Raw genomic sequence first — 27438 nt, forward strand, 5'->3', positions numbered from 1 at the left:
TAAATTTCATATGATAACTTTTGTCATTAGAGCATTCACAAAATTGAACAAAGTGAAACAAGGGCCATAACTCTAGACGTAATTAACGGAAATAGCTGAAATTCAATAGACTCCTTTGTTTCACTCACTCAAATGTTGCATATAGATTTCACTTAGATGATATCCTTTGTCGTCAGAGCATTCACAAGGTTCAACAAAGCGAAACAAGCACCATAACTCTAAATTCATTTCACTAATCTAACGGATGCATGTACATGTACAGATATGATAAATTTTGTCCTTAGAGCGTTCACAAGACGCAATAAAATGAAACAAGGACCATAACTCCAGAAGAAATTAATGGAAATTATTCAAATTAATTAGTGTGGACGACGGACAGAGGCGACGGCAACATACTAACATATTTCCATGTGGGCATATAAATTGATATAATACAGGGCTGGAAATTCATGCGAATCTCCGAATCTAATTCGCGCAAGAGCTTACGCTGCGAATCTACAAGGATTCAAGTAAAAGAAAAAAAATCTCAGAGAATTGTTGAGTCTGACTACTGAATGTCAGTCAGGGTGTTTTGAATCAAGTTTGTATGTATAATAAAATAAAATATTTGTTGTGTTTTTGTTTTATTGTTTACTTCTAACTTATAATTTTGACGAGTTTCTGGCTGACCATTGTCTTTTGCTTTTGTGTTTATGTAATGAATTGTGAGGAAAATTCCCCAATCACGAAACAGCGTCTTGTAGAAGTAGAGCACCAAAAGGAATCTGTATTGTAACGGTGCCACTCCATTTACATCTGTATTTATGCATTGAATTTCAGTTATGATAAAAATTTATATTTTCCTAATTATTTATTTTAATCCTTCTTAAATAATATTTAAAAGAAAATGCTTTAGCAGGCCAACCGTGAAACAAAATAATTTTGAGTTTCATGATATCCTTTCGAGTGATTTGATTCCACTAGTTCCACATCAATATAATGGGGTTAAATTGAGTCATTCCATTTCTATTCTGTCATTGTCAAGTGTCAAGGTCTGCCACTTGTTTTTTTTTTCACTTCCGATTGTGCGGACATAAACTATATTCCATTATTATAATAGTATTGTGCAGTTAAATAACGATCCCAGTGAGCTAGACTTATCAGGGCTAAAAATTCTTCATTTTTTGCGAGAATCTAGGAGGTTTCTCATATATGCAATCTGCGTGAATCCGCGGAATCTAAATTAATAACACTGTCTAAAAAACAAAATTGTGTTTATTATGTTAATCTAAAACACCACAATACAACAATGTCAACATCCGAAAAATTCAATTGATAACTGCACAAAGTATTATAATAAAGGAATATAGTTTATGTCCGCACAAATGAAAGTGAAAAAAAAAAAAAAACAAGTGGCCAACATTGACAGTGAAGAAATAGAATTGGAATGGTCCAATTTAATCCCAATTATATTGACATGGATCAAATCGCTCGAAAGGATAAAATGGAACCCAAAATACTCTTGAAAAAAAGTAGGGGATACTGAAATGCAAATACCTATGCAGGTTGTGATATGATGAATAGTCATGGACACTTGAGATGCTTTGAGAGTACAGCAGATGAAGAACTTATCGCCCCAACAGAACCACTGAGCTGCACATGTGACACGCAATAGCGCCATACACGTGGGAGGGGTTCATTGTTAAATTTGACCCTTCAAGGGTTAATGAAAACTGCCACATGCTGGTTTATCTATCCATGTTAGCATTCCTATCGGTTCTTGCATAAGATTTATGTGTTACGTTTAATTTGATCAGGAGACGTGTTCGTCGACGTCAAAGTCAACTGACAACACTGCAAGAATTGGCCGTGGCACTGCAAGAGGAGTGGGTCAGATTGCCCCCAAATCGTGAATGTTTGAGTATTGGTGGAGCAATTACTCATTATTATTTATTAAGACAAAAATCAAAAACGTCCATTTTCACTTTTGACGGTGTATCTCTTTGCGAGTGAAATGGGGCCGTCAGATAAGCCGCCCATATGAACTGTTTATGTTCATATGTAGGCAATTGGCCTGTCATTAACATACACTGGTTACCTCTAATAAAAACAGCAGTGCATTTCCGCAGTTTTGTATTGTTTCTGAATATTCTCTACTTTTTTTGAAGAGTATTTTTCGTTTCAAGGTTTGCCTGACTCTTCATATTATGATATATTTGTTTGTAACTTTCATAAACGCATAGCAATAACCCATACAAAGAAGATAGGTTGCCAGGCAACGAAACATACGCCCACAGCAGCTAAATCGTCCGAGCGGTCGACAAGGGTTGTCACATATTTATTTCTTTGTTGGTAATTGGGGGTCTTTACAAGACAGTTCCATACAACTAGAAGGTTCTACAAACTGAAACAAGGGTCTCAACTTTGGAAGTAATTTACAGAAATTGTTGAAATTTGACAGGCTTTTTCGTTTTACTAATTTAAATAATGCATATAAATTTTATACAGATCAGATGATCACTTTTGTCATTCAAACGTTCACAAGGTTCAATTTTAAAACAACTGGATGATAACTTTTGATGTTAGAGCATTCACAAGGTTTAATAAAGTGAAACCCGGGCCATACTTCTAGACATAATAAACAGAAATTGCTGAAATTCAATAGGTTTCTCCATTTCACTAATTTAAATAATGAATATAAATTTCAGAAAGATCAGACAATAACTTTTGGCGTTAGAGCGTTCACAAGGTTTAATAAAGTGAAACAAGGGCCATAACTCTAGACGTAATTAAACAGGCTTCTTCATTTCACTAATTTAAATAATGCATATAAATTTCACAAAGATTGGGTGATAACTTTTGGCGTTAGAGCGTTCACAAGGTTCAATAAAGTGAAACAAGGGCCATAACTCTAGATGTAATAATTGGAAATTGCTGAAATTCAATAGGATTCTTCGTTTCACTAATTTGAATAATGCATACAAATTTCATAAAGATATAATGATAACTTTTGGCGTTAGAGTGTTCACGAGGTTAAACAAAGTGAAGCAAGGGCCATAACTCTAGAAGTAATAAACGGACGGGGGCGAGGGCAATATACGTCCACATTTCCATGTGGGCGTATAAAAATGTATGTCAAAATTAGTTTCTAATATCAGCAGTTGCCGAGAAATAGGCAACTTTGCATGATGCACTTTTCACCTTATTTTGCCTGTAAAAACATCAAGTAGTATTCGATTTTCAATTTTCTTTCACCAATTGATGCCTAATGCCACTTTTGACTAGGTCAAACCATTTTAACACTTTCACTCTCACCGAAAATGACGTTATTAGGGCAATATGAATTTTTAGCCTTGAAAACAAATATTTAAGTGAGTCGTATTTCTTATTTGTGTAAAGTTATGAATTTGATTCCAATCAAAAAATAGAATGAACCTATACGATTATACAAATACTACAAAATGGTTTATAACTTGTTCAGTTGCCGAGAAATAGACAATTTTCTACAAGTCACTTTTCATGGTTTTTGGTCCATAAAAGTGTCAATTATTATCCGATTTTCATAAAATTTTCACCATGTGATGTCTAATGTCATTTACGATTTTACAAAAGTAATTTCAGATTTTCGTTATCACTGGAAGTAATGTTATTTTGGCAAAATCTGTATTTTTAGCCTCCAAAACAAATTTTTTGTTGAAACGAGTTCTATTTATTATTTGTTTAAAATCATTGTTTCTAACACCTTCCATTGCCGAGAAATAACCAATTTTGTCAACATACGATTTTTAATTTCAGTTGATGGGTTCTGGGTTAATTAATTATTGCCTGATTTGTATAAAAGAAAAGCTCATATGCTCTGTGGTGCAAATTCTCAAATTTTTTTTCTATCGTTAAAGTTTTCTGTCGGCACCTGAAGTGACGTAATTTTGTCCAAAACTTCAATTTTGACGAGGTCGAAAGGTCTTGTGAAAAGAAAATATTAATATTTACAAATCTAAAAGATCAAGATGAATGCTCCTACTAAAGACGCGAAATGTTTCGGCTTAGTTTTTTTTTATTTCGGTTTTGTATTTGTGCCATTTTGATTTAAAGGTGAAGAAAAGGTGTAAATATGAGCTATTTACATTGCATTCAGGCTTTTTATATTTAAAAAAATTTCTTGACATTTTTCATATAAACCTGTAGCAAAAATCCCAACGAAGACTATGTATGTCAAAATTAATTTTGTAATATTAGCAGTTGCCGAGAAAAAGAGTCACTTTCCACGTTATTTTGCCTGCAAAGGAGTTAATTACAGTCAGATTTTCGATTTTTTTTCACCAAGAGATGCCTAATGACACTTTTGACTGGGCAGAACCAATTTCACATTTTCAATATCACCGAAAGTGGCATCATTCCGACATAACTCTATTTTTAGCCTTCAAAACGAATATCTTATTCATCTGAGTCACATTTGTAATTTTTTTAAAATTAAGATATATATAGATAGATATCGCAAAATGGTTTCTAACTTGTACAGTTGCAGAGAAATAGTCACTTTTCAAGGTTTTTGGTCTATAAAAGTGTCAATTATTATTCGATTTTTATAAAATTTTCACCATGTGATGTCTTATGCCATTTCTGATTTCGTAGAACTAATTTTACATTTTCATTATAACCAAAAGTACCGTAATGTCATTTTGGCAAAAACTGTATTTTAAACCTTCAAAACGATATTTTTTTTTAAGTGCGTTATATTTATTATTCATTTAAAATTATGATATTTGATTCCAAGTGACATATAGTGACATTAGATAGTCAGCTAAGTTAGCGGTAAGTTAGTAATAAATTTTGTCAAGATCACTTTTTTGGCATATCTAACACATGGTAACAAATGTATAAATGGAATTGATATTGCTGGATTTGGTTGATTCCATGTCCATTTTATAACACGTGTGCAATGCTAATGTGGAAATCTGTTTAAAGGTTTCGTTAGTACCGGAAGTCAAATGAGTTCACGGGTAACATGGCACCAGAAGTGACATAAGTTCAATGGTAACTTGGCACCGGTGAAACCCGTCATTACTGCATCACAGTTCTAGCTAGTTCTTATTATTATCAGGTAAGGCTGGGAATCAATATGAAATTTCAATATCGATTATCGGCAAGAATTTGTCAGCGATTATCGATAATAATCGATTATCATTTTTCCGGAAAAATCCGAACTTTACCGACCTGTTATTTGTGTTGGTCGACACAGGCTACCACTATTTTGTTGTATTTGTTCGTCAACAGTCATGTTTAATAAATAATAGTATTGTATAATAAAAATATTCCAAAACATCTTTATTACTGTTTATTTAAACACATTATATTTATTAATATTATTATACAATCTGTCAATACTCTATCGCAATAAAAAGACAAAAGAAAGTAAATTGAAGTTATTTATCTTCATTACTAGAGTCCATGAAGGAAGATAATTGTTACATTTATTAGGTTACCTTAGTCGGTTCTGTAAAAACCAAAACAATTCCATACCTCGCTTTTTGCCTTTCCCGGGAGGTCAAAAACGTGTTTTGTATGGGCTGTATCTGACATGATTTAGTAATAAAAGCTGAGTTGATCATTAACAATACAATTAGTTTTATCGTGAAAGCAGATGTGCGATTGTCATTGTTCACAAAGTGTGTGACCTATTTTAGTTTCAACTAGTAATAACAACAAATACAACGAAAATATTAAAATAATGTATTTAATCTTAAAGTTTAGTTTTTTACAATAATATATATTTAAAATGTGCCAGTTTGTAAGCAGAGGGGGAAAATAGTTGTTGTGTTGACGTTGTGTATTCATTCATTCATCTGCTAATGCCAGACTATGGCAAGTTCAGTCATGTGAAAGTGACCGTAACTTGCCGTCAAAAGGTAAATATACCGATAATCGATATTTGAATTTCAATATCGATTATTGTATCGCTAAATAACTTCTACCGATTATCGATATTTTTGCACAGCTTTATTATCAGGGCTAGAAATTCGTCATTTTTTGCGAGAATCTAAGAGGATTCTCATATATGGCATTTGCACGAATCCTCAAAATCTTAATTAGTAATAGTGTCTAAAAAAACAAAATTGTGTTTATTGTGTTAATCTAAAACATCAAAATACAAGAACAATGATAAAAATAAAACAATCAGATGGATTTTATTGTAAACACTTAAATAGTGTCAAAAGAAATATCCAGAAAATGCCTTAGCCAAAATAAGTTGATATGGCACCATGGCATTTCTTCATAGCAAAATTTGTAGTCTTTTGTCCATCACGTAACTTGCAAAAGTGTTCATTCATTCGTCGATGATAGACAAACGGCACAATGACCATGTGACAACCAAAACTGAAATTACTATAAAATAAAATTCTGTCAACTATGATATAGCCTTCAATAATATTTTTAAAATTAAGCCTCTGTTAGCATGTATATAAAATAAAAAATCATAACGATATACGCTATTTAGATCTGGTTTATTGACCTAATTCCAACCGATATGTCACATGTCATTGGAATTCGATATTTGAGATCTGTCGGGACCACTGTTTCTCTTTCCTGTATTCGGTGTTCTACCAGGGGATTATACTCAATGAAGATTTAAATTTACCTGACAACTGGACAGTGAATCCATCAAGGTATGATCCAGTTATTATTTTAATATCTACTGGTACCTGGAATTCACACGGACGGAGCGTAAAGACGTGCGATTCGCAAACCATGCCGAGATCGTCTTTATTCGCCACATGGCGTATTTTACTGAACCTATTATGAATTATCAGCAAGCGTGTTTATTTCGTTTTTTTTACCGGATTGTCAAAATCACCGTTAAATGTGCTAATTACTCGGACTATGAACCACATCTGGCCGATTCTCACTAAGGATGACTGTTGTTGTATGACTGTTGTTGTAGCCGACAAGCAAGTTGGTTGACTTCTTTATTAACAAGTACTAATTACCCCGTTGTAATTTAGCCTAAAGTAGTTTGATTTATGATACCATAGTTGCCGATTTATTGTTTTACCAATCGGCTAGATTAAATGTCAATCGGCTAAAGCCGATTACGCACATTGACCGACATTCAATAATCTGACTCAAGAATTCTCCGAGATTGTTTTTTTTTTTACGCTAATCCTTGTAGATTCGCAACGTAAGCACTTGCGAGAATCCTTGCGCGAATCAGATTCAGAGATTCGCGTGAATTTCTAGCCCTGATTATTTTTTTTATTTTTCCAATTTGATTGTATCTCAGAAACTACGTGCAGTGACCGCCCTAGACTCTTAAAACCTTTACTCTTTAGCCAAATTTTTAGCCAAATCAAAATTTTATTAGCCAATTCAGAAAGTTTTAGCCAAATATTTTATATCATTTTTATTCATATGTTTGTTAATTAAAAATGAAAATAAATGTTTAATATGTACTTATATAGTACACAAGAATATTATTTTATCTCCTTGTCCATGCAAAAGTTCACATTATTGAGAGAATGAATGCAGATGATTTAATTTACTCCATCGTCATAACAGAAAAGACACGACGATTCTTTTTAAAGATGGGTTCCCAGAAAAGTATTTATCGGGTGGTTATTTCCAATAAAAGTATGGCAATTTTGGTATATATGGAAAGTAGAGATATCCAATCTTACTAGAAAAATACTGGATTCCCCGAAAAACACTCATGGAGCGTATACAGGACAAAAATGTAAGGGTTCCCCTAATCAACAGCCCGACGATTATGACCTTCTGCACGCACGATGTCAAAGGTCACAAGCGAACATTGAGCACTTGATGTACAAGTTGATAAACTTTATGAAGAGTTAGACGTACAATACTTTGGATTCGATATTTGTAATAAATAGTAAGCGATTAAAGACAACATCGTCTTATGTATGCAATGATTTCTCCTCTGACTACCAAGACGTGACGTAAACATGACCTGGTTTGATCGAATTTTAATAGCAGGGCATTCCTTCGCAATATTTGAAGCATAATTATGACAAATTAATTAGTTTGAATATGTTTTTGGTCCATATATACCATTAAATCACCCAGTTTGTACGCGGGAACCCATCTTTAAGACACCACTGATCAAATGCTCTGACAAATTCAAAATTTATGCTTTCCGGTCCATCCATTTTTATAAGCATGAGGTCATTGAGGGTTAGCTCGACGGTCTCGGTTAAAGGTCTAATTTTTGTCCACATGTTGATGAAGCCAACGAAGGACTTGCGTCCGAGATGACACTCTCACTCACGGAAGTAGATTCTGGACTAACAGTAGTCGTAGGAAGGAAAAAGGAATCTATCCTTATTTTGGGGTTACTAGTATTAGTTGTCATTATTGTGCGTTTTATTTATTTGCTGCGTAAGTAAAGAAAACTTGTAGTGAAGCGAATGTAAACAACGCAGTGCCATACAAAAGGGGCGTAACTGTGTTTTATAGTCTCGAGGCTCAATCTTTCGGTCGTTTTTTAATGCGTAACATTGGAACATTGACTGATTTGCGACTTAAAAGATTGAGACTAGAGTAATTAATGTACTAAAAATAGACACTCCATCGAGTCTATCGAAAGAAGCGTTGAACGAGACGATTTCAAGTTTAATATTAGCATATTTACGAAATAACACTCTCTAAAATTCATTCGCCAAATTTTTCGTCAGATTCATCACTTTATTCGCCAATAAAAATAATTGTCGCCATTGGCGAATGTCTAGGGCGGTCACTGTACGTGCATGTCGCATCGATACGATTTCTTCAGTTTTATTAGAAAAGTGGGTGTGACTTAGAGATTAAAGCTATTTTGGTCGTTCTGTGACAATGCGAAATCACTGAAGTTGTCGGGTTTTTTTTAAAAAATGACGTAGTATTAAGAATAATCATAGGATTTTAACATATGGTGCATTTTGACATAGCCGGAGACAAGGCACATAGCTGCGCTACTTTTGATTTTTGATTGTCGACGAATCTTTGACTATATTAAGGGCCAAATTTCGAAAATTTAAAATTTTACAAAAAACTTTTTTATTTATGAATATTTTTATAGGGTTAAAGAGTTATCTGATTTGACTAAAAATGTCAACATTTTTGTCTCCGTAAGTTTCCTTGGCCGCCATTGGCTAATTCAGTTTTCCAGTCCTAGATTAATTATTTATTATTTGATTTGTACAAAACAAAGTTCAGATGCTGTGTGGTCCAAAATGTCATTTTATTTGTTACCGGTATAGTTTCCTGTCGGCACCGGAAGTGACGTAAATTCAGCAAAAACTACAATTTTGACAGTTTCGTATCACTTTTTGATAGCAAATATCATTTTTTTTCAAATCTGATATAACTGAAAGGGTGTGCCCTGTAAAGGCGCACAAACCATCGGGCTCAGTTTTTTTTTATTTCGATTTCATTTTCGGGCCATTTCAATTAAAAGGCAAAAAAAGGTGTAAAAATAAGCTATTTACAACCCACCCACCGTCTTCATACCATTTCAAAATATTTCTTCATAACTTTCATAACCCGTAGCAATAACCCATACAAAGTGAATGTATGTCAAAATTAGTTTGCAATATCAGCAGTTGCCGAGAAATAGGCAATTTTGCAAGAGTCACATTTCGTGTCATTTTGCCTACATAAGAATCAATTATTATTCAATTTTTTTTTTCACCATTTGATGGCTAATGCCACGTTTGATTAGGTCAACCCATTTTAACACCTACAATGTCACCGGAAGTGATGTCATTTGGGCAAACACTGAATTTTTAGCCTTCAAAACTGATATTTTATTCAAATGAGTCGTATATGTTATTTGTTGAAAAGTATATTTAATTTCAATCAACAAATAGAATGAACCCATGCAACCATACAGATACCACAAAATGGGTTCTAACTTGTAAGGTTGCAGAGAAATAGATGATTTTCTACTAGTCACTTTTCAAGGTTTTTGGTCTAGAACAGTGTCAATTATTTTCTTGAAATTTTCACCATGTGATGCCTTATGCCATTTCGGATTTCATAAAACTAATTTCCAATTTTCATCCTCACCGGAAGTGATGTCATTTTGGCAAAAACTGTATTTTTAGCCTTCAAAACAAATATTTTTTGAAGTGAGTGGTATTCATTATTCGTATCAAATTATGATATTTGATTTCAATGGACATATAGCTATGATCAATACGATCATGTAGATGTCAAAAAAAGAGTTGTCTTGTAGCATCTTCTTCCCTTGTCGAGAAATAACCAATTTTCTGAGGATCATTTTTAAAAAATATTTTTGCCTTTTTAATTTCAGTATATGAGTTCTAGGTTAATTATTTATTGCCAGATATGTATAATACATATTCCATATGTTTCAAGGTGCAAATGCTCAACTCCTTTGTTACCGATAAATTTCCTGACGGCGAAATTTACAATTTTAACCGGTCGGAATGTCTTTACGCAATTAATTTTTACAAATCTGATATATCCAGAAGAATCCCCCTTTGACAGGTGCAAAAACTGTGGAACTCAATTTTTTTTAAATTTTGGTTTTGTGTTTGCTTGCACCATTTCGAATTAAAGGTGAAAAAGGGTGTAAAATTAACTAATTTACAACCCATACAGGCTTTTCATATTTATGAATATTTCTATGTAATGTTATACATGTAGAAGGTATCTATATGAAGACAATGTATGCCGAAATTAGCTTGTAATATCAGCAGTTGCCGAGAAATGGGCAATTTTGCATGAGTCACTTTTCACGTTATTTTGTCTGTAAAAGAATCAATTATTATTGGATTTTCAATTAAAATAACACCATTTGATTGCATAAAGCAAATGTGCAGTATGTCAATTTGAGCATAATTTAAAATTGACACTGGAAGTGACGCCATTTTGTCCAAAACTGTATTGTTAACCTTCAAAACAGATATTTTTTTCAAATGAGTCATGTTATGTGTTTAAAAGTATTATATTTAATTCCATTCAACAAATAGAATGAACCCATACGATCATATAGATATCACAAAATTGTTTCTAACTTGTTCAGTGGCGGTGAAATAGACGATTTTCTGCAAGTCACTTTTAACGGTTTTTGGTCCATGAAATCGTTAATTATTATTTGATTTTTATAAAAGTTTGACCATTTGATGCCTAATGCCCTTTGTGATTTTCAAAAATTTATTTTTACTGGAAATGACAACATTTCGACTAAACTGTATTTTTAGCCTTCAAAATAAATATACTCTTAAAATGAATGTTATTCAATGTTTCTTTAAAAACATATAGAATGATTTACTACGATGCTATAGATACATGTAACAAATATTGCTTCTAACCGCTTCTGTTACTGGGAAATAACCAATTTTGTCAGGGTCGCTTTTTAAGTTGTTTTTTTGCATTTTAATTTCCGATTAGAAAGTTTCTTCAGATAACTTAGTGGTAAGTTAGTAACAAATTTTGTCAGGATCACTTTTTCAACATATGTAACACGCTAATATTAGGCGCGAAATTTCGAAAAATTAAAATTTTTATTAAAAACTTTTTTATTTATGAATATTTTTTGATGATATTTTACACAGGATTAAAGGATCATCTGACTTGATCAAAAATGTGAAAAATGTTTGTCTCAGTAATTTGCGTTGGCTGCCATTGGCTAATTCCTTTTTCTGGTCCTAGATTAATTATTTATTGTTCAATATGTATAAAATAAAATTCATATGCTCTGTTTTCTGAAATGTCAATTTATTTATTACATTTAAAAGTTTCCTGTCGGCACTGGAAGTGACACAATTTTACCATAAACTACAATTTTCACAGTTCGGTACCACTTTTTGAAAGTAAATAATATTTCCTTCAAATCTGGTATAACTGGAAGGGTGCACCCTTTAAAGGCGTCCAAAACAACGGGCTCAGTTTTTTTAATTTCGATTTCGTTTTCGGGCTATTTCGATAACAAGGTGACAAAAGGTGTAAAATTAAGCTATTTACAATCCATCCAGCGTGTTCATATTTTAAAATATTTCTTCGTAACTTTCATAAACTCATAGCAATAATCCATATGAAGAGAAATGGGCAATTTTCACGTTATTTTGCTTGTAAAGGAGTCAATTATTATTCGATTTTCAATTTTTTTTTACCATTTTAATGCCAATTTTGAGTAGGTCAAACCAATTTAACATTTTCACTGTCACCGGAAATGACATCTTTTGGGCAAAAACTGTATTTTAGCCTTAAAAAGAGATTATTTATTCAAATGATTCTTTACTTGTAATGATTTTAAAATTATGATACATGTATTTGATTCAAATCAACAAATAGAACAAACCCATATGATCATACAGATACCACAAAATGTTTTCTAACTTGTATGGTTGCAGAGAAATAGACGATTTTCTACAAGTCACTTTTCATGGTTTTTGGTCTATAAAAGTGTTAATTATTATCCGATTTTCATAAAATTTTCACCATGTGATGTCTTATGCCATTTATGATTTCATAGAACTAATTTAACATTTTCATTATCACTGGAAGTAATGTCATTTTGGCAAAAACTGTATTTTTAGCCTTCAAAACAAACATTATATTTATTATTCCTTTATGATATTGGACTCCAATGGACATATAGATTGAATCAATACGATCATATAGATGTCCAAAAATTGCTTCTAGCATCTTCCCTTTGTCAAGAAATAACTGATTTTGTCAGGATCACTTTTTAAGATTTTTTTCGCATTTTAATTTCCCATTAGAAAGTCAGGTAACTTGGCGGTAATAGAGTAATTTGTCAGGATCACTGTTTTGACGTATGTAACACATGGTAACAAATGTATAAATAGAATTGATATTCTGGGTTTGATTGATTCTGCGTCCATTTTATAACACATTTGCAATGTTTAGGTTGAAATCTGTTTATTATAGGTTAGATTGGTACCGCAAGTGATATAAGTTCAAGGGTTACGTGGCACTGGAAGTGACATAAGTTCAAGGGTAATGTGACACCAGTGAAACCCGTCATTACTGCCTCGCAGTTCTAGTTCTTCTTATTATTATTATTTTTCCATTTGAGCATATCTCAGAAATTACTTGTCAGATCGATTTGATGTCTTCGGTTTTACTGGGAAAGTGGGTCTGACTTAAATTTTAAAGCTATTTCTAAGGTTCTGTGACAATGGGAAATGTACGAAATCACCGAAGTTGTCGTTTTTCGAAATTTTGCCGTAATATTATCAACAAGCCAACAATGGGGCTGATGTCCTCCGCAGAAATAACAAAATAAATAGATGACACATATTAATTAATTGCACGTTTATCTTTTTCAAAAGTATCAAGGAATCAAACTGATTATCAACTATACACTAAGTTTCACCACTCTCTATCAGATAGAATCAACCTAATGAACATCATCATCAACTTTAAACATTCTACATGTACCACAATTAAAAGCAGAGTTGTTATGTTCCAAAGTCTTGACCAATTAATTGCTTATCACTGTGCTTACCCTCTGGCGATAATGTTTATTATCTATTTTAGTCAAGGTACTGATGTGATGAAACTATACACCAAGTTTTATCACTCTCACTTAATTAGAACTGAAGTTATCGTGCCCCAAAGCATCAACCAATCAAATTGCTTATTTCTGCTTACCCTAAGCAGAAAATGCTCATCTTCGAACTCCATCAAGGTATCGACCTAATAAACAACTACACCAAGTTTTATCATTCTAGCTCAATTAGAATGAGAGTTATTGTGTCCTAAAGTCTCGACCAATCAAATTGCTTATCGCTCTGCTTATCCTCAGTAGAAAATGTTCATTTTCGATCTTAGTCAAGGTACTCTGATGTGATGAAACTATACACCAAGTTTTATCACTCTCAAGTTTTATCATTCTAGCTCAATTAGGAGGAGAGTTATTGTGTCCCAAAAAGTGTGACGGACAGACGAACCCATTTTAATAGTCCCCTGCTTTCTTCGAAAGGCTGGGGACAATAATTGTTGGATTGTAATATTTGATATATTTTAACATAGCCGGAGACAAGGCACATAGCTACAGTTTTTTAGATTTTTTATTTTCGACGAAATCTTCAGAGATATTAGGTGCCAAATTTTGAAAATAATTTTTTTTCATTAATGAAAATATTTTTATGTGGTATTTTACCCATATTAAAGAGTCATCTGATTTGACCAAAAATTGCAACATTTTTTGTCACCATATTTTTCCTTGGCCGCCATTGGCTAATTCAGTTTTTCACTCATAGATTAATTTTTTATTGTTCGATTTGTATTAAACAAAGTTCATATGCTCCGTGGTCCAAAATGTCATCAGTAAAGTTGCCTTTTGGCAACGGAAGTGACTTTAATTTAGCAAAAACTACAATTTTTACAGTTCTGTACCACTTTTTGAAAGCAAATTATTTTTTTCAAATCTGGTATAATTTGAAGGTTGTGCCCTGTAAAGGCACAGAAAACATTGGGCTCAGTTTTTTTTTAATTTCGATTTTGGGTCATTTTGATTTAAAGGTGAAAAGATAGATAAGCACTGAAAAAGAGACATAAGTATGGAAACCAATAAACTGAAGTCCTGAAGGACAAAACCTATTATTAGAGTATAAACCTGGACGAAAGAAACCGTAAATATATTATTTCTATGTATTAAAGGTCAATAATTGTGAACTGTATTTTTTGACTGTAAAACTGGGTAAGTACTGCGAACCAAGATATGTAAAGTTTATAACTAGACTGTGAAACTGGATACGCACTGAATTGTGTTAATTCTGAAAGCTAGAAAATTATGAGAGAAGAAAGCTATTATTAGACTTAAATCTGGACGAGGGACAAAGTAAATATATTCCTCCAATAAACTGAAACCAATAAATGGGAAATATATCCTCAGACTGTAAAATTGGGTAAGTGCTGAAAGTCAAGATATGTATGATGTGTAATTAAACTGAGAAAACCTGATAAGTACTGAAATAGAAATAAAGTATTAGAATCAATGTATAAGTTGGTCATAAGCCCTTGGTATAAATAGTCTGACATCACGGTTTAACTTGGGCTTGTTGCGTTTTATATTGATGGCCTCGAGAAGTTTCCTGGTTTTCTTCTGGTGATGATGTACTGCAAGGTTTCTTGTTTGGTCCCACAAGATTGTATGATGTTCGTTGTTAATAATGTGCTCTGCTACGGCTGAGGGATTGGTGGAAGCTAGTGACTTGTGCTCTTTTATTCGTACATCAAGTGGGTGCTTTGTTTCCCCTACATACTTTTCGGAGCAGGAGGATGTTATCTCGTAGATCTACGATTAGCTTGCAGTAAATTCTGTATGGTTCTGCCACTAGAGAAGGTAACGTCTATGCCCACTTCTTGTTTCATTAACCTTTTGATCTGGTAAGCGATTTTGCCGTGAAACGGGATGGTTATTCTGATGCTGGAGTGGTCAGTATTTGGCGTTCTTGGCTTGTGTTGGTTCTCTATAGTGGGATGATGACTTCATTGACTAGTTGGGTGGGGTTCCTTAAATGCTCTAATTCCTCGGGTAAATTTTCTTCATCACATATCTTGGTGGCACGTCTGGTTTAGAGTGGTGATGATGGATTTCTTTATTTGATGTGAATGATTTAAATTTTAGTGAATGTATTGATCAGTGTGAGTTGGTTTCCTATAAACAACAGTGGAGAATTTGTTTTCAGATTTAGTCACTAAGACATCAAGAAATGGGAGACTGTCATCCATTTCTGTTTCCATTGTGAATTTTATCCTCGTTTGTCGACTGTTCAGATGTTGGAGTAGCGTATCTAGGTTGTCGTTTTGATCGAGGACCACAAATACATTATCGACTTTACGTACCAAGAAAGGGGTTTGATGGGGGAAGTCTGTATTGCATCAGTTTCAAACCTTGTCATGAATACTTTGGACAGAAGTGGCGAAAGTGGGTTACCCATAGACAGGCCATGTGTTTGTTGATAATATTCATCACCCCATCTAAAGTAAGTGGCAGTTATACAGAGATGTAAAAGTTGAATGATATTATCAGTGGTTACTGGTTAGATTCGTGTCCAGTGGGGTCTCTAATTCATTGATTTTCTTTTTAAGTATTTGGAGGGGATGTAGTCATAACGGCCCTAAACCATAACGGCCAAAAACAGGTTTGGTCAAAACGGCCAAACATTTTTAATTTAATGAAAAACAATATTTGAGTAGATATAACTTACCTTTGATAAAAAAAACAACTGACAATTAATCTTTGATAAAAATAACAACTGACTATTAATCATTTGACAAAAATAACAACTGACTATTAATAAAAATAACAACTGACTATTAATCATTTCACAAAAATAACAATTCATTCATCAGATAATCATTTGAACATGGTTTCAACTAATTATCCTATCCAATTTAAATACCCTTTGATAATCTCTTTGAAGATGGCTACATGGGATTAGTGGTGATTAGTATTAACACTTTGGCTTCACCAGGGAATATGTAGCCAAGCCTTGAAATAACTGCTAAGGTTCAGCCTGACATCATGTCAGGCTGAACTGATTTTCGGCCGGACATTTCAGATTTTCAGCCTGACAAATACTTTATAAAGTATATTAAACCAAAAAACTGTTGAAATTTACTATGTTTATATATATTATTATACATACATTTATTAATAAAATAAATTGATGACTCACATACAACCTGGAGTTTTAAGTTTTTATATGTATATGGAATACAACTTTATAGTTCATATAATAATGTCATTAATCTCTTTGGTTGGGCTGGGGACTAAATCCTAAAAACTCTGATTAAGATTCAAATTTAACTAAAGAATAGACATCTTAATTTAATATGAGTTGTCGTAAATGGTTCAGAATCTGCCAAGTCATTTTTGATCCACTTTTCTAGTTCTACGGCTCGTTTTTGTAATTTTCCAACTGGTGACGGCGACGCCCCCCGTTTAGAAGTGTCTTTATGAGAGACATAAGATTAAGACACAGTACCAGTCTTTGAATTTTCTGGAACGGTCCCACTAGCCGGGATATCCGTGTCCGAGGGTTGGGAAAAGTAAGAAGTTATTTTATTCGACATGTTTTCACGGCTCTTCTATTTACATTCACATTGGAAGTGTCCAACAAAGTGAGATATTTTCGTATAAAAAATCTGTCCCTAATTACATCCATAGTCAACTTGGACATTTTCTTGTAAACTAATTTTAAAATATTATTACTTTTATAACTAATAATTTATATAATTACATGTCATGTTAGGTGTGATTTAGAGCTAATCATATACGAAAGTAATGCAAAGCTAGCTACGAGACTCGAATAACCAGTGTAAAAGAGCCGATTCTCAATATTATTCATTATTTTTTCTTCACGTGGCCGAGAGAGATACATGTATAAATAGTAATATTTTTACTATGACTCGGGTCGTTGATATAACCAGCGTAAAAGAGTCGATTTAAAAATTATTGAAGATTTTATCTGCACGCGGCCGAGATATAAATAGTAACATTTTCACTATGACTCGGGTCATTGATATTTTTGGTTCTGGACTTTCGAGTCTAATAATAAATAGCGATCGACTCAAATATTTTTGACATAATGTTTTACAAAAACACGGTCGGACAATTATGTCCGGACGAAAGGCAATTTGGCCTGTCAAAAGGGGTCAATTCGCCCGGACATTGTCCGTGTCCGGACGCTTATTTCAGCGCTTGTATGTAGCCTATAAATGACCATCACTACCCCTTTACCAGGAACAAGATATGGCTGCTTCAATTCCAACTAATAATAAATATGTCACCATGCAAATTAAAAGTTATAATTACAAATTACAATATAATTGCAAATTATGATATTTTTTAGGTAAATGAAGATGCAATACCAGATGATTTTTTGCGTGCTGATGTAACAGTGAAAGGGGAAAGGCACTTGATATTTTCTACAACTCGACAATTAGCTCTGCTAGCTAAATCCAGTCAATAGTTTGTAGATGGGACTTTTAAGATTGTAAAAAAAAACATTTTATCAACTTGTATCCATACATAGTTTTGTAAAATCAGGTAGTCAGATGAAAATGGTGCCCCTTTGCTATATTCTAATGTCAAGAAGAAGGAAAATAGATTACATAAAAAAGTATTTATAAAATTGGTGGAATTGTTACCAGAAGAACCGAATGTTAAGTGTACCACAATGGACTTTGAAGCGGCAACATGGAGGGCATTTGAAAAAGTACTGCCGGACGTGAAAGTGAAAGGTTGCATTTTTCACTTTATCCAAGCTATTTGGAGACGGTGTCAAGAGCTTGGTTTGCAGGTAACTTGATTACTTTATAATGACAGCATTTTGATCACTTAGAGGCAGTAATTTAATTTATTTTCATAGAAAGTGTACTGAACACACAAAGCCACATCATTTTGTAATTTGTTTTATGATTTATTTTCAGAAAAAGTACAGGACACACAAAGGCACATCAGAGTTTATAAGGAAATTAATGAGCCTGCCATTTCTACCAAAATCCCACATACTTGAAGTATTCCAGCAACTAAAAGCCAAGACTATGTGCCCAGATTTACTAGAATTAACAGAGTATGTCCAGGGACAATGGATGCACCACTCCATTTTTAAAATTGGATCCTGGTCCGTATTCGACCAGACCATACGAACTAATAACCACGTTGAAGGTGGGTATCTTTGACTTATTCATGAAATTATTCATGAAATTATTTATGCCAGTAATTGAAATAATTAGTTTAATATTTAATTTAATATCCCCAATAAAAATATGTTTTTAATATACTGTCCCCAATAAAAATATTTTTTTTTAATATACTGTACTAAATAAATATGTTTTATTTCCTTCAGGTTGGCACAGGAGAATCAATAACAAGGCTGGAGAGCAGAAGTTGGGGCTTTACAAACTGATAAATTTTCTGTTTGATGAGGCCCAGCTTCTGCCGCTCCAATTTGCTTTGATATTTGAGGGAAAACTACGTCATTATTTGATAAAAAATAGAACAAATAGACAGGATGAAATTTTTAATTCCTGGAAGGAATACAAAGAAGGCAATATTAGTGTGTCTATGCTGCTACGTTTATGTACAAGAGTACATGGTCCGGTCCAGTAGTTTAATCAAGATATATTAACCAAATATTTATTAAATTTTGTAGTAGATATATTTTGTATGTTTTACATCTATATTATATTTTGTATGTTTTACGCATTATGTTAAATCTCGATGTTTTTGATGTATTAAATGTTTTACATCTATATTATATTTTGAATGTTTTACGTATTATGTTAAATCTCTATGTTTTTGATGTATTAAATGTTTTGTTGTATTAAATTAATGGTTATAAAATGTATATATCTATATTATCTATATCTATATGTTTTTGTTAATAAATATCATTTCCTACATGTAAAAGATTTTTTGTTTTTAGTGGGACTGTTATGACCAATGTTTTGTCCGTTTCGACCAAATTTTAGGGCCGTTATGACCAAACTATTTGGCCATTATGGTTTAGGGCCATAATGTCTATAACCCATTTGGAGTGTCTGAGCTGTGGGGATATTAGTGAACAGGTCTACTACATCATAGGAAAGAATGGTGCCGGTTGATGGGACGGATGACAGTTTAAATGGCAAAAGTCGCTGGAGTCGGCATCTCAATGTTTTTAGCTGGGGAGAAATTAGACATGAAACTAGCTACGGCAGTAGAATTTAGTGGGTGTCTAAACAATACACTGTGAGTTTATATAATGTACAAAAGTAATTTTAAATATGTAAATGTATGGAATAATTAATATAATATAGGGCCTGACAAATCAAATGGTTAGTTTAGGCTTCAACGCAAAGTTGTGATCAATAAACGACTGCTATAGATCTACATGTATTTAATACACACACATTTCCTAAAACTTGAAAGAGTAATTTTGTTTTTACTTACGCCTTTTATTTTTTGTCCCGTGTTTCTTCGCTGTTGCAATTTCTTGGCCGATTTTCTTTTCGAGGAAGTCAGATTTTTTAAGTAACATCTCTTCGACTTCACGAAGTCGTTGGATGGCTTCGGCTGGCGAAGGAACCTGGTCTTTCTTCCCACCACCAAATAATTTTGCTAGTAAACTCATTTTTAAAGTATGTATGATTTACAGTATTGAAGGAATATAAAATAAGCACCGCAGCTCACCAAAGAAGACTATAACTACCTACTTATTGTGCAAGTTTTCCTGTCACTGAGTCACAAAAACAGGATGTTGTTTAATGCGTGGAGCATTCTGGTATTGGGTTAATTCGTATCAGAAAAACTGAAGATAATTCGTGACTCTCCATTGTATATTATAGGCCTATATAACACATTTTGATTTGATTATGTTTAGTTTCTTATTTAACTGAAATCTCTCAAACAGTTTTATTACCTCCTAAACCTACAAAGGAAAATGACTGGGGCTATTGTGGTAAGATAATCCGGAGACTATATTTGCCACACGTGGCAAGTCTCCGTACCGCAATTACCAACCGATTTCAATGAAACTTACAGATAACGATAACATTAATAATATCGCAGAGTAGGTAAAATTCCGACCACTTCCGGTTAGCGGTTTCGGAGATATCAGGTTACCACACATTTCATGTGGCACAGCTACAGATCACAATTATCAATCGATATCTATGAAACTTACAGAATATGATAACATTAATAATATCTCAGAGTAGCCAAAATTTCGACCATTTGTCAGCGGTTTCCGAGATATCAGGTTACCACACATTTCATTTGGCACGGCTACAGACCACAATTATCAACCGATTTCCATGAAACTTACAGAATATAATAACATTAATAATATCTCAGAGTAGGCAAAATTTCGACCACTTATAATTCCGGTTAGCGGTTTCCAAGATATCAGGTTACCGCACATTTTATGTGGCACGGCTACAGACCACAATCAACTGATTTCAATGCAAGTTTCATTGAAATCGGTTGGTAATTACGGTCTGTAGCCGTGCCACATGAAATGCGTGGTAACTTGATATCTCAGAAACCACTAACCGGAAGTGGTCGAAATTTTGCCTACTCTGAGATATTATTAATGTTATCATATTCTGTAAGTTTCATGGAAATCGGTTGGTAATTGTGATCTGTAGCCGTGCCACATAAAATGTGTGGTAACCTGATATCTCGGAAACCGGTAACCTGAAATGGTCGAAATTTTGTCTACTCTGAGAGTGAGATATTATTAATGTTATCATATTCTGTAAGTTTCATGGAAATCGGTTGATAATTGTGGTCTGTAGCCGTGCCACATGAAATGTGTGCACATGGTAACCTGATATCTCGGAAACCGCTAACCGGAGGTGGTCGAAATTTTGCCTACTCAGAGATAATAATATTATTAATGTTATCATGTTCTGTATGTTTCATGGAAATCGGTTGATAATTGTGGTCTGTAGCCGTGCCACATGAAATGTGTGGTAACCCTCATATCTCGGAAACCGCCAACCGGAAGTGGCCGAAAGTTTTGCTACTTAGAGATGTTATCAATGTTATCATAATCTGTAAGTTTCATTAAAGTCGGGTAACAACTGCGGTCTGTATAGTCGTAAGGCTATTTTGAAATTCTTGCTTACCACGTGTGGCAAATAGCCACTGTCAAGGAAAAAATTCGCCTTTTGGCTCAAATAACGAAATTATGTTTTGTTACGGATCCATAGGTGTACGAGGCGTTGGGGCCGGGAGGGCACCGGCCCCCCAAATATTTTCATGAAAAAAAATAGAAATCTGAAAAGAGCTCAGAATTGTGAGATTGGTCATTAGCCGAGGAGTTTTTGAAAATGGGGTAGGGGTATGGCCTTGTCGGGGAAGGCTATGGTCTTGTCGGGAATGAATGCTCAGTTTGTCGGGAAGCGTCGCGCCGTCTGTCGGGTTTTGAATATTTTTAATAATATGGAAGCGGAAAGAAAGCAGTCCAGTCAATGATGAACACGTACGCCATCTGAATAGAACTAGCACGTACACATGGCCTTTCTCAGTTCTTGAGTACTGTGTTCCTGTATACTGGCATCCAACTCCATGCACCGGACGAGCCCAGTGATAGAAGTGAGCAGCTGAAAAGCAGTATAAACCCTGATAAAAAATGTGAAGTCTCATGAAATGAAAAATGTGGCAAAAGTAAATCGTTCGACTTGTTCTTGTTTTCGTAGTAATAGAGCTTGTATTTTAAAGATGACTTTTTACCAGTTTTTATGCTGCAACTGACATAATTTACTACCCGGGGGGCACACCCGGCACAGTAGGTATTTTTAGAGCTATGCTCGGGGTGGGGGGGGGGCATTGCTGATACAGCGCGCACGTGCTAACCATTCGACCCCCCCCCCCATTCTTTGTCATATATATTTCTCAAACCACATGTACTACTCTCTCTCTCTCTCAATAATAGTTTTGTAATGGTATGTTAAAATGTGAATTGATATTCTTCATGAGTTCATTTTGCATAATTACCCTAAATTCACAAATTTAAGAAACCCATAAAATAAATTATGGCTTCATATTCCGGTCGATTTATATACTTTTTATATTCTGTCATCCTGATCTTGTTCTAAAATATCTTTTTTTTTGGACGGAAATGCAAGATAAATAACTGATTTGTCCTGTTGCTTCACCCATGACAATGTTCATCTGATTTTGATGAAACTTGAAATGCATGTTTATAACCCAAAGATCTTGGTTCCCTTCGATAATGTGCAGTCTCTCTAAAAGTAACAATTTTTATCCGATTTAAAAAAACCAAAAAAAAAAAAACCCACAAAAAACGTTTGAAATCACCGTTACAGCCTATTGATGGTTGAGTTGAGTTCGAATTTCGTGAAAATCGGACTAAAACTGCTGAACAAAATGACAGCCCCTCTTACGCAAATAGTGTAAATATATGGTATATCAAGGTTGTGGACCCTCTAGAGGCCACAATTTTGATCCGATTTTGATGAAACTTGAAACATATGTTTATAATCCAAAGATCTTGGTTCCGTTCGATATTCGCACATATCGGATTGTAATTTCCTGATTGAGTTCGAATTTCGTGAAAATCGGGCCAAAACTCTCGGACAAAATGGCCGCCCCTCGTACTCAAATAGTGTAAATATTATATGGTATATCAAGGTTGTGGATCTCTAGAGGACACAGGTTTGATCCGATTTTGATGAAATTTGAAATACATGTTTATAACCCAAAGATATGGGTTCCTTTTGATATTCACGCATATCGGATGGTTACTTCCTGAATTATGGCCCTTGATTGTACGAAAAATCACTTTTTTAGCTTGTGGTCCCTCTAGAGGTCACAATTTTTATCGGATTTAAAAAAACGTTTGAATATATCACCGTTACACCCTAAAGATGGTTGAGTTAGAATTTCATGAAAATCCAACTGAACCTGCCCGACAAAATGTCTGCTCCTTTCAGGCAAATTGTGTACAAGTATGTAATACGAAGGTTGTGGACCCTATGGAGATCACAATTTTTGCCCGATTTTGATGAAACTTAAAATATATCTTTATATCCCAAAGATTGGAGTCCTTTTCGATATTCACTCATTTCTGACCATAACTTCTTGGGTTATGATCCCTGATTGTACGAAAAATCGTGTTTTTTGGGGTTTTTTTTATAATTTTTTTAGCTTGTTCTCTGTCCATCTCTTGCAAAATGGAGGCGTATCTTGCCTGACAGCCGCTGGTTAATATTTAGTATAAATCTTTCATTTGGTGTTATATTACTTGTTTATGTTCATAGTTTTCATTTTTGTTTTACTTATTACTCAATCTGATTAAAACACAGATCCTATTTCGTTTCGTTTTTTATAGTTCAAGATTTCGTTTTACTTGTCTTTACTGCACTAGGATTTGGAAGTGTTGTTATCATTGACCTGTTCTGGATAATGTGAGGGATTAGCCAATGAAACGGTCTGTTACGGTGAGCTTTTGCGTGAGGTGCACGGAACTGTGGGTAATCCACTAGAAACATCAATGCTGATTGGTTAATCAAATGTCTGACGTCATAGGGTCAAAATCCGCTCGTATGACCTGTGACGTGTCCTCCCAAAACAACTGGTCGAAAGTATAAAAAAAAACGAAACGAAATATAGGTCTGTATTTTAATCAGATGGACTTATTACTATTTCTACTTAGGTTTATTAACTTGTTATTATGCACATCAACCATTTCATTTTGCCAAAATGCCAGGCTAACGTTAGTAGGACTGGAAATTAATGAACTGTATAGCTCGGTCATATAGGCTTAGGGAAAGATTATCGCGAAGATCATCATGTTTCGCCATGGTCTACGGGAGCTCATCAAATGATAAACGGTATCATGTGTTGTCATACAAGTATTGGGATGGGAATAGGCTACTGATACTGATTTCATTTGGGAGTACACTTATTCAACTTGCAAAATATAATAATTAATACTGCCTTATTCAGGGTAGCCAAAATAGATCGCAGGACGGGCGGAGGGGTACAGATTTGGGAATGGGATATCACAGGGCTATCGGCAAACTTTGGGTCGCGAAAAAGGCTGTTGGGGGACTTATATTGGGTATTTTGGGCGAATTGTATGCTGGAGATTTCAAGTAGATCTAGGTAAATCTGGTTTTTACTGTAATACAATCTAGTTTTCATTTTAGTTATAGGTAGCGTTTTTTAGTTGCTAAGTTTCTTAAGTATCCACATTTAATCTAACCACAACTTCTATTCAACACAGTAATGTTTAAGATAACGGTTTGTCCTTGGCTAAATAATTAGCATGCAGATATGATGCAAGAAACCTTTACTAATATAATAATAATATGTTGAATACTTTCATTTATGGAAACTTTGCTTGAAAAACTGATTATCACTGAAATTTTCCCGAACACATCACCACACAAGAACAAAAGCAACACGATTTGTTTATCAAATTATTTACACAATTTGACCAATTATTAATTATGACACTTCATGTTAACGGCAATACTATATACTGGAAAACACCGACACACACCGGAAAACAACCGGAAAACACCGGAATCTACTGGAAAACACCGGAAAACACCATGTTATGCTGAATACCGGAAACACCGGAAAAACAGTAAATACCGGAAAACACCCTAAATATGCAACCCAGAGCCTGGTCCTCTGTTTGCAGGGAGTTAGTGTTAAGGTTAGGTTTTCCGGTGTTTTCCAGAGGACCAGGCTCCGAGTTACCTGTTTAGTGTGTTTTCCGGTATTTATTTTTTTTCCGGTGTTTTCCTGTATTCAGTATAACATGTAGTTTTCCGGTAGTTTTCCGGTGTTTTCCTGTAGTTTTCCGGTGTTTTCCGATGCTTTCCGGTATATAGTATAGCCCCTGGTTAACATAATGTAAATATTTAACATAAAATATTGTCAATGCCCTAATTGTCTTTCTAAAATACAGATTAGCATAAAAATATATTATCCAGATTGCTATATGTTTTTTTGTTTTTTTTTTGGGGGGGGGGGGTAAAAAAAAATGCTCAGAAGTTATCTAGATATATTCCAAGTTGCACTGTTGAGTTGTATGTAGACTATTGGTCTATATAACAAACAGTAAACAAAGTCTCTATTCTATGGATTAAAAACTGATTACAAACTTTATAGATTAAGTATAGCGTATATATCAAAAGTTATAATGGTTATTGTTCAGTTAATTATTTTATTAATTTTCACTATTTTCACCATTTTCACTAATTTCACCATTCGCCAGAGCTTCTTCCGGGGTTAAAGCAAGGGAAGTATCACCTGGCATGGCACAAAGCCATAATTCATCAGTCGAAAGAGGGTATCTGTGGCATTGTAATTTACCAGGCCAGGGTAAACCACCAAACAGTCTGGAGTACGTGCTCTCGCAATCAGACTTCACAAGTTCACAGATCTCACGACATGGCAAAGCGAAGGGGTTTTCAGCCCTAGTACAGAACGGCTGATATATTCCACAAAGTAAGAAAGCCAAGTGCTCCGAACATCCACTATCAATGAGAACTCTATATTCATCCAATTCACGATGTATGTCTTGCTTTGAACACTGCAAAAACATGTTGGGTAACATTCCTAATGGGAAGTTTAAACCTTGGCAGAAATCATGTTCGTTTCTTTGACACGTAACATGTTGGTTCGCACAGCGTGGACGTTCAGAAACAGGGGGTATACATTTCTTTGACTTTCTCGGTAGAAGCGTGTTACAGTTAAAATCTGTCGGCCATTCTGACTGAAGTTCCCTCATTTTGGTTCTACACCTCCTGGCTCTTCTACACGTTTCTTTACATGGTTTGAGCCCACCTTCCACTCCAGTATTTCCGGGACATTTTGGAAGATACATTCCACACGCAAGCACCCTGAAATTACGACTGCAGCCAATATCCATGAAAGGCCAAAGATATTCCAAAGATCGGTATACTTGCATTTGAGTTGTGTGACCAAATTGGTTTGGAAGATGTGTGCGTCTGTAGCCGACTAAGCCACGACACATCGGCAAAAATATTGTTTCGCATTGCACTGGTGTGGAATTGTCCGTTGTCGTTGTTGGTAATGTAGTCCGTCTTCTGGAATTAGGCCGTCTTCTTCTGTTAGGTCGCCGCTGCCTTCTCCTTGTTTCACAGTTTGTTAATTCTAATAAACATAGAATAATGATTAAACATGACATGAGCTTGAAATCTTTAGCCACCTTCATGTTCAACGTCAGGTAAGTGATATAACAGATAAAAACTAGTTCGGGGTCAGAATTTGTCTCGGTTAAGATTAGGCGCGGACTTTACTCAAGGTGTGCTGTCAGCAGTGTACGGAAATAAACTAACAAATTATTGACTTAATTAAGCGCACTTAGCAATGTTGACCAGACTAACCCCCATAACAGACCATTTTAAGCCCAAAAACTCGAAACACATAATGCTAAAAATACACCTTAAATTATTTTATCTCCACTAAGCGAAATCATACATTCGAATCAATGCATACAAAAATATTGTGTAACACTGTGTGAAATATGGAAGATTAGTATGTTTATCTGTTATCGTATCGTGGAACATGTTCAGTGTGATATGTTATCTTTGTTTCACTGGTTAAATGATACATTTAAAATATTTATAAGATATGTTCTGACTTAGGACATTTTCCCCAGAAAAAGTTTCTTTAAACATTCTTAAATATGTAACGGTAGACTTAATTTTGATGTATGATTCGTAGAAATTATTGACCTATAGGGTGCCAGAATAAAATGCGTAAAAAATATGTAACACCAGAAACGCCCTGAACGACAGATGAAATCGAGAAAAGAAAGTTTGAAATTTGAGTACAGGTTTTGGTTCTGCGGTTTCATAAATTTATGAAAATTGGATAGTTTTCATGATATCAAAAATAGTTGTAAGAATGCTTGTTTTCTTCTTTTGGTTCGTTCAAAATGTGTACGCATAGCTTCGAGAGTTTTATGA

At 34.3% G+C, this 27438-nt stretch overlaps 2 protein-coding genes across 2 annotated transcripts in view; both read right to left on the reverse strand.

The window, feature by feature from the left end:
• Positions 1-20230, reverse strand: part of LOC126815245 (charged multivesicular body protein 4b) — a 55392-nt gene extending 35162 nt beyond the window's left edge. Inside the window, exon 1 of the mRNA XM_050540805.2 lies at positions 19913-20230. Within this exon, the coding sequence (XP_050396762.1) occupies positions 19913-20093 (181 nt within the window). The 5' untranslated portion in view covers positions 20094-20230. The remainder of the gene's footprint in view (positions 1-19912) is intronic.
• Positions 20231-24899: 4669 nt separating this feature from the next.
• On the reverse strand, positions 24900-26773 carry LOC126816721 (secreted frizzled-related protein 4). The gene has a single exon (XM_050543473.2). The coding sequence runs from the start codon at positions 26679-26681 to the stop codon at positions 25671-25673; it is 1011 nt and encodes a 336-aa protein (XP_050399430.1). The 5' UTR covers positions 26682-26773; the 3' UTR covers positions 24900-25670.
• Positions 26774-27438: the final 665 nt, after the last annotated feature.

The sequence above is a fragment of the Patella vulgata genome, chromosome 3 (assembly GCF_932274485.2).
Source record: "Patella vulgata chromosome 3, xgPatVulg1.2, whole genome shotgun sequence".
NCBI lineage: Eukaryota > Metazoa > Mollusca > Gastropoda > Patellidae > Patella > Patella vulgata.

Coding starts and splice junctions, on each gene's coding strand:
- LOC126816721 (XM_050543473.2), bottom strand. CDS start 26,681: ATGAAGGTGGCTAAAGATTTCAAGCTCATGTCATGTTTAATCATTATT.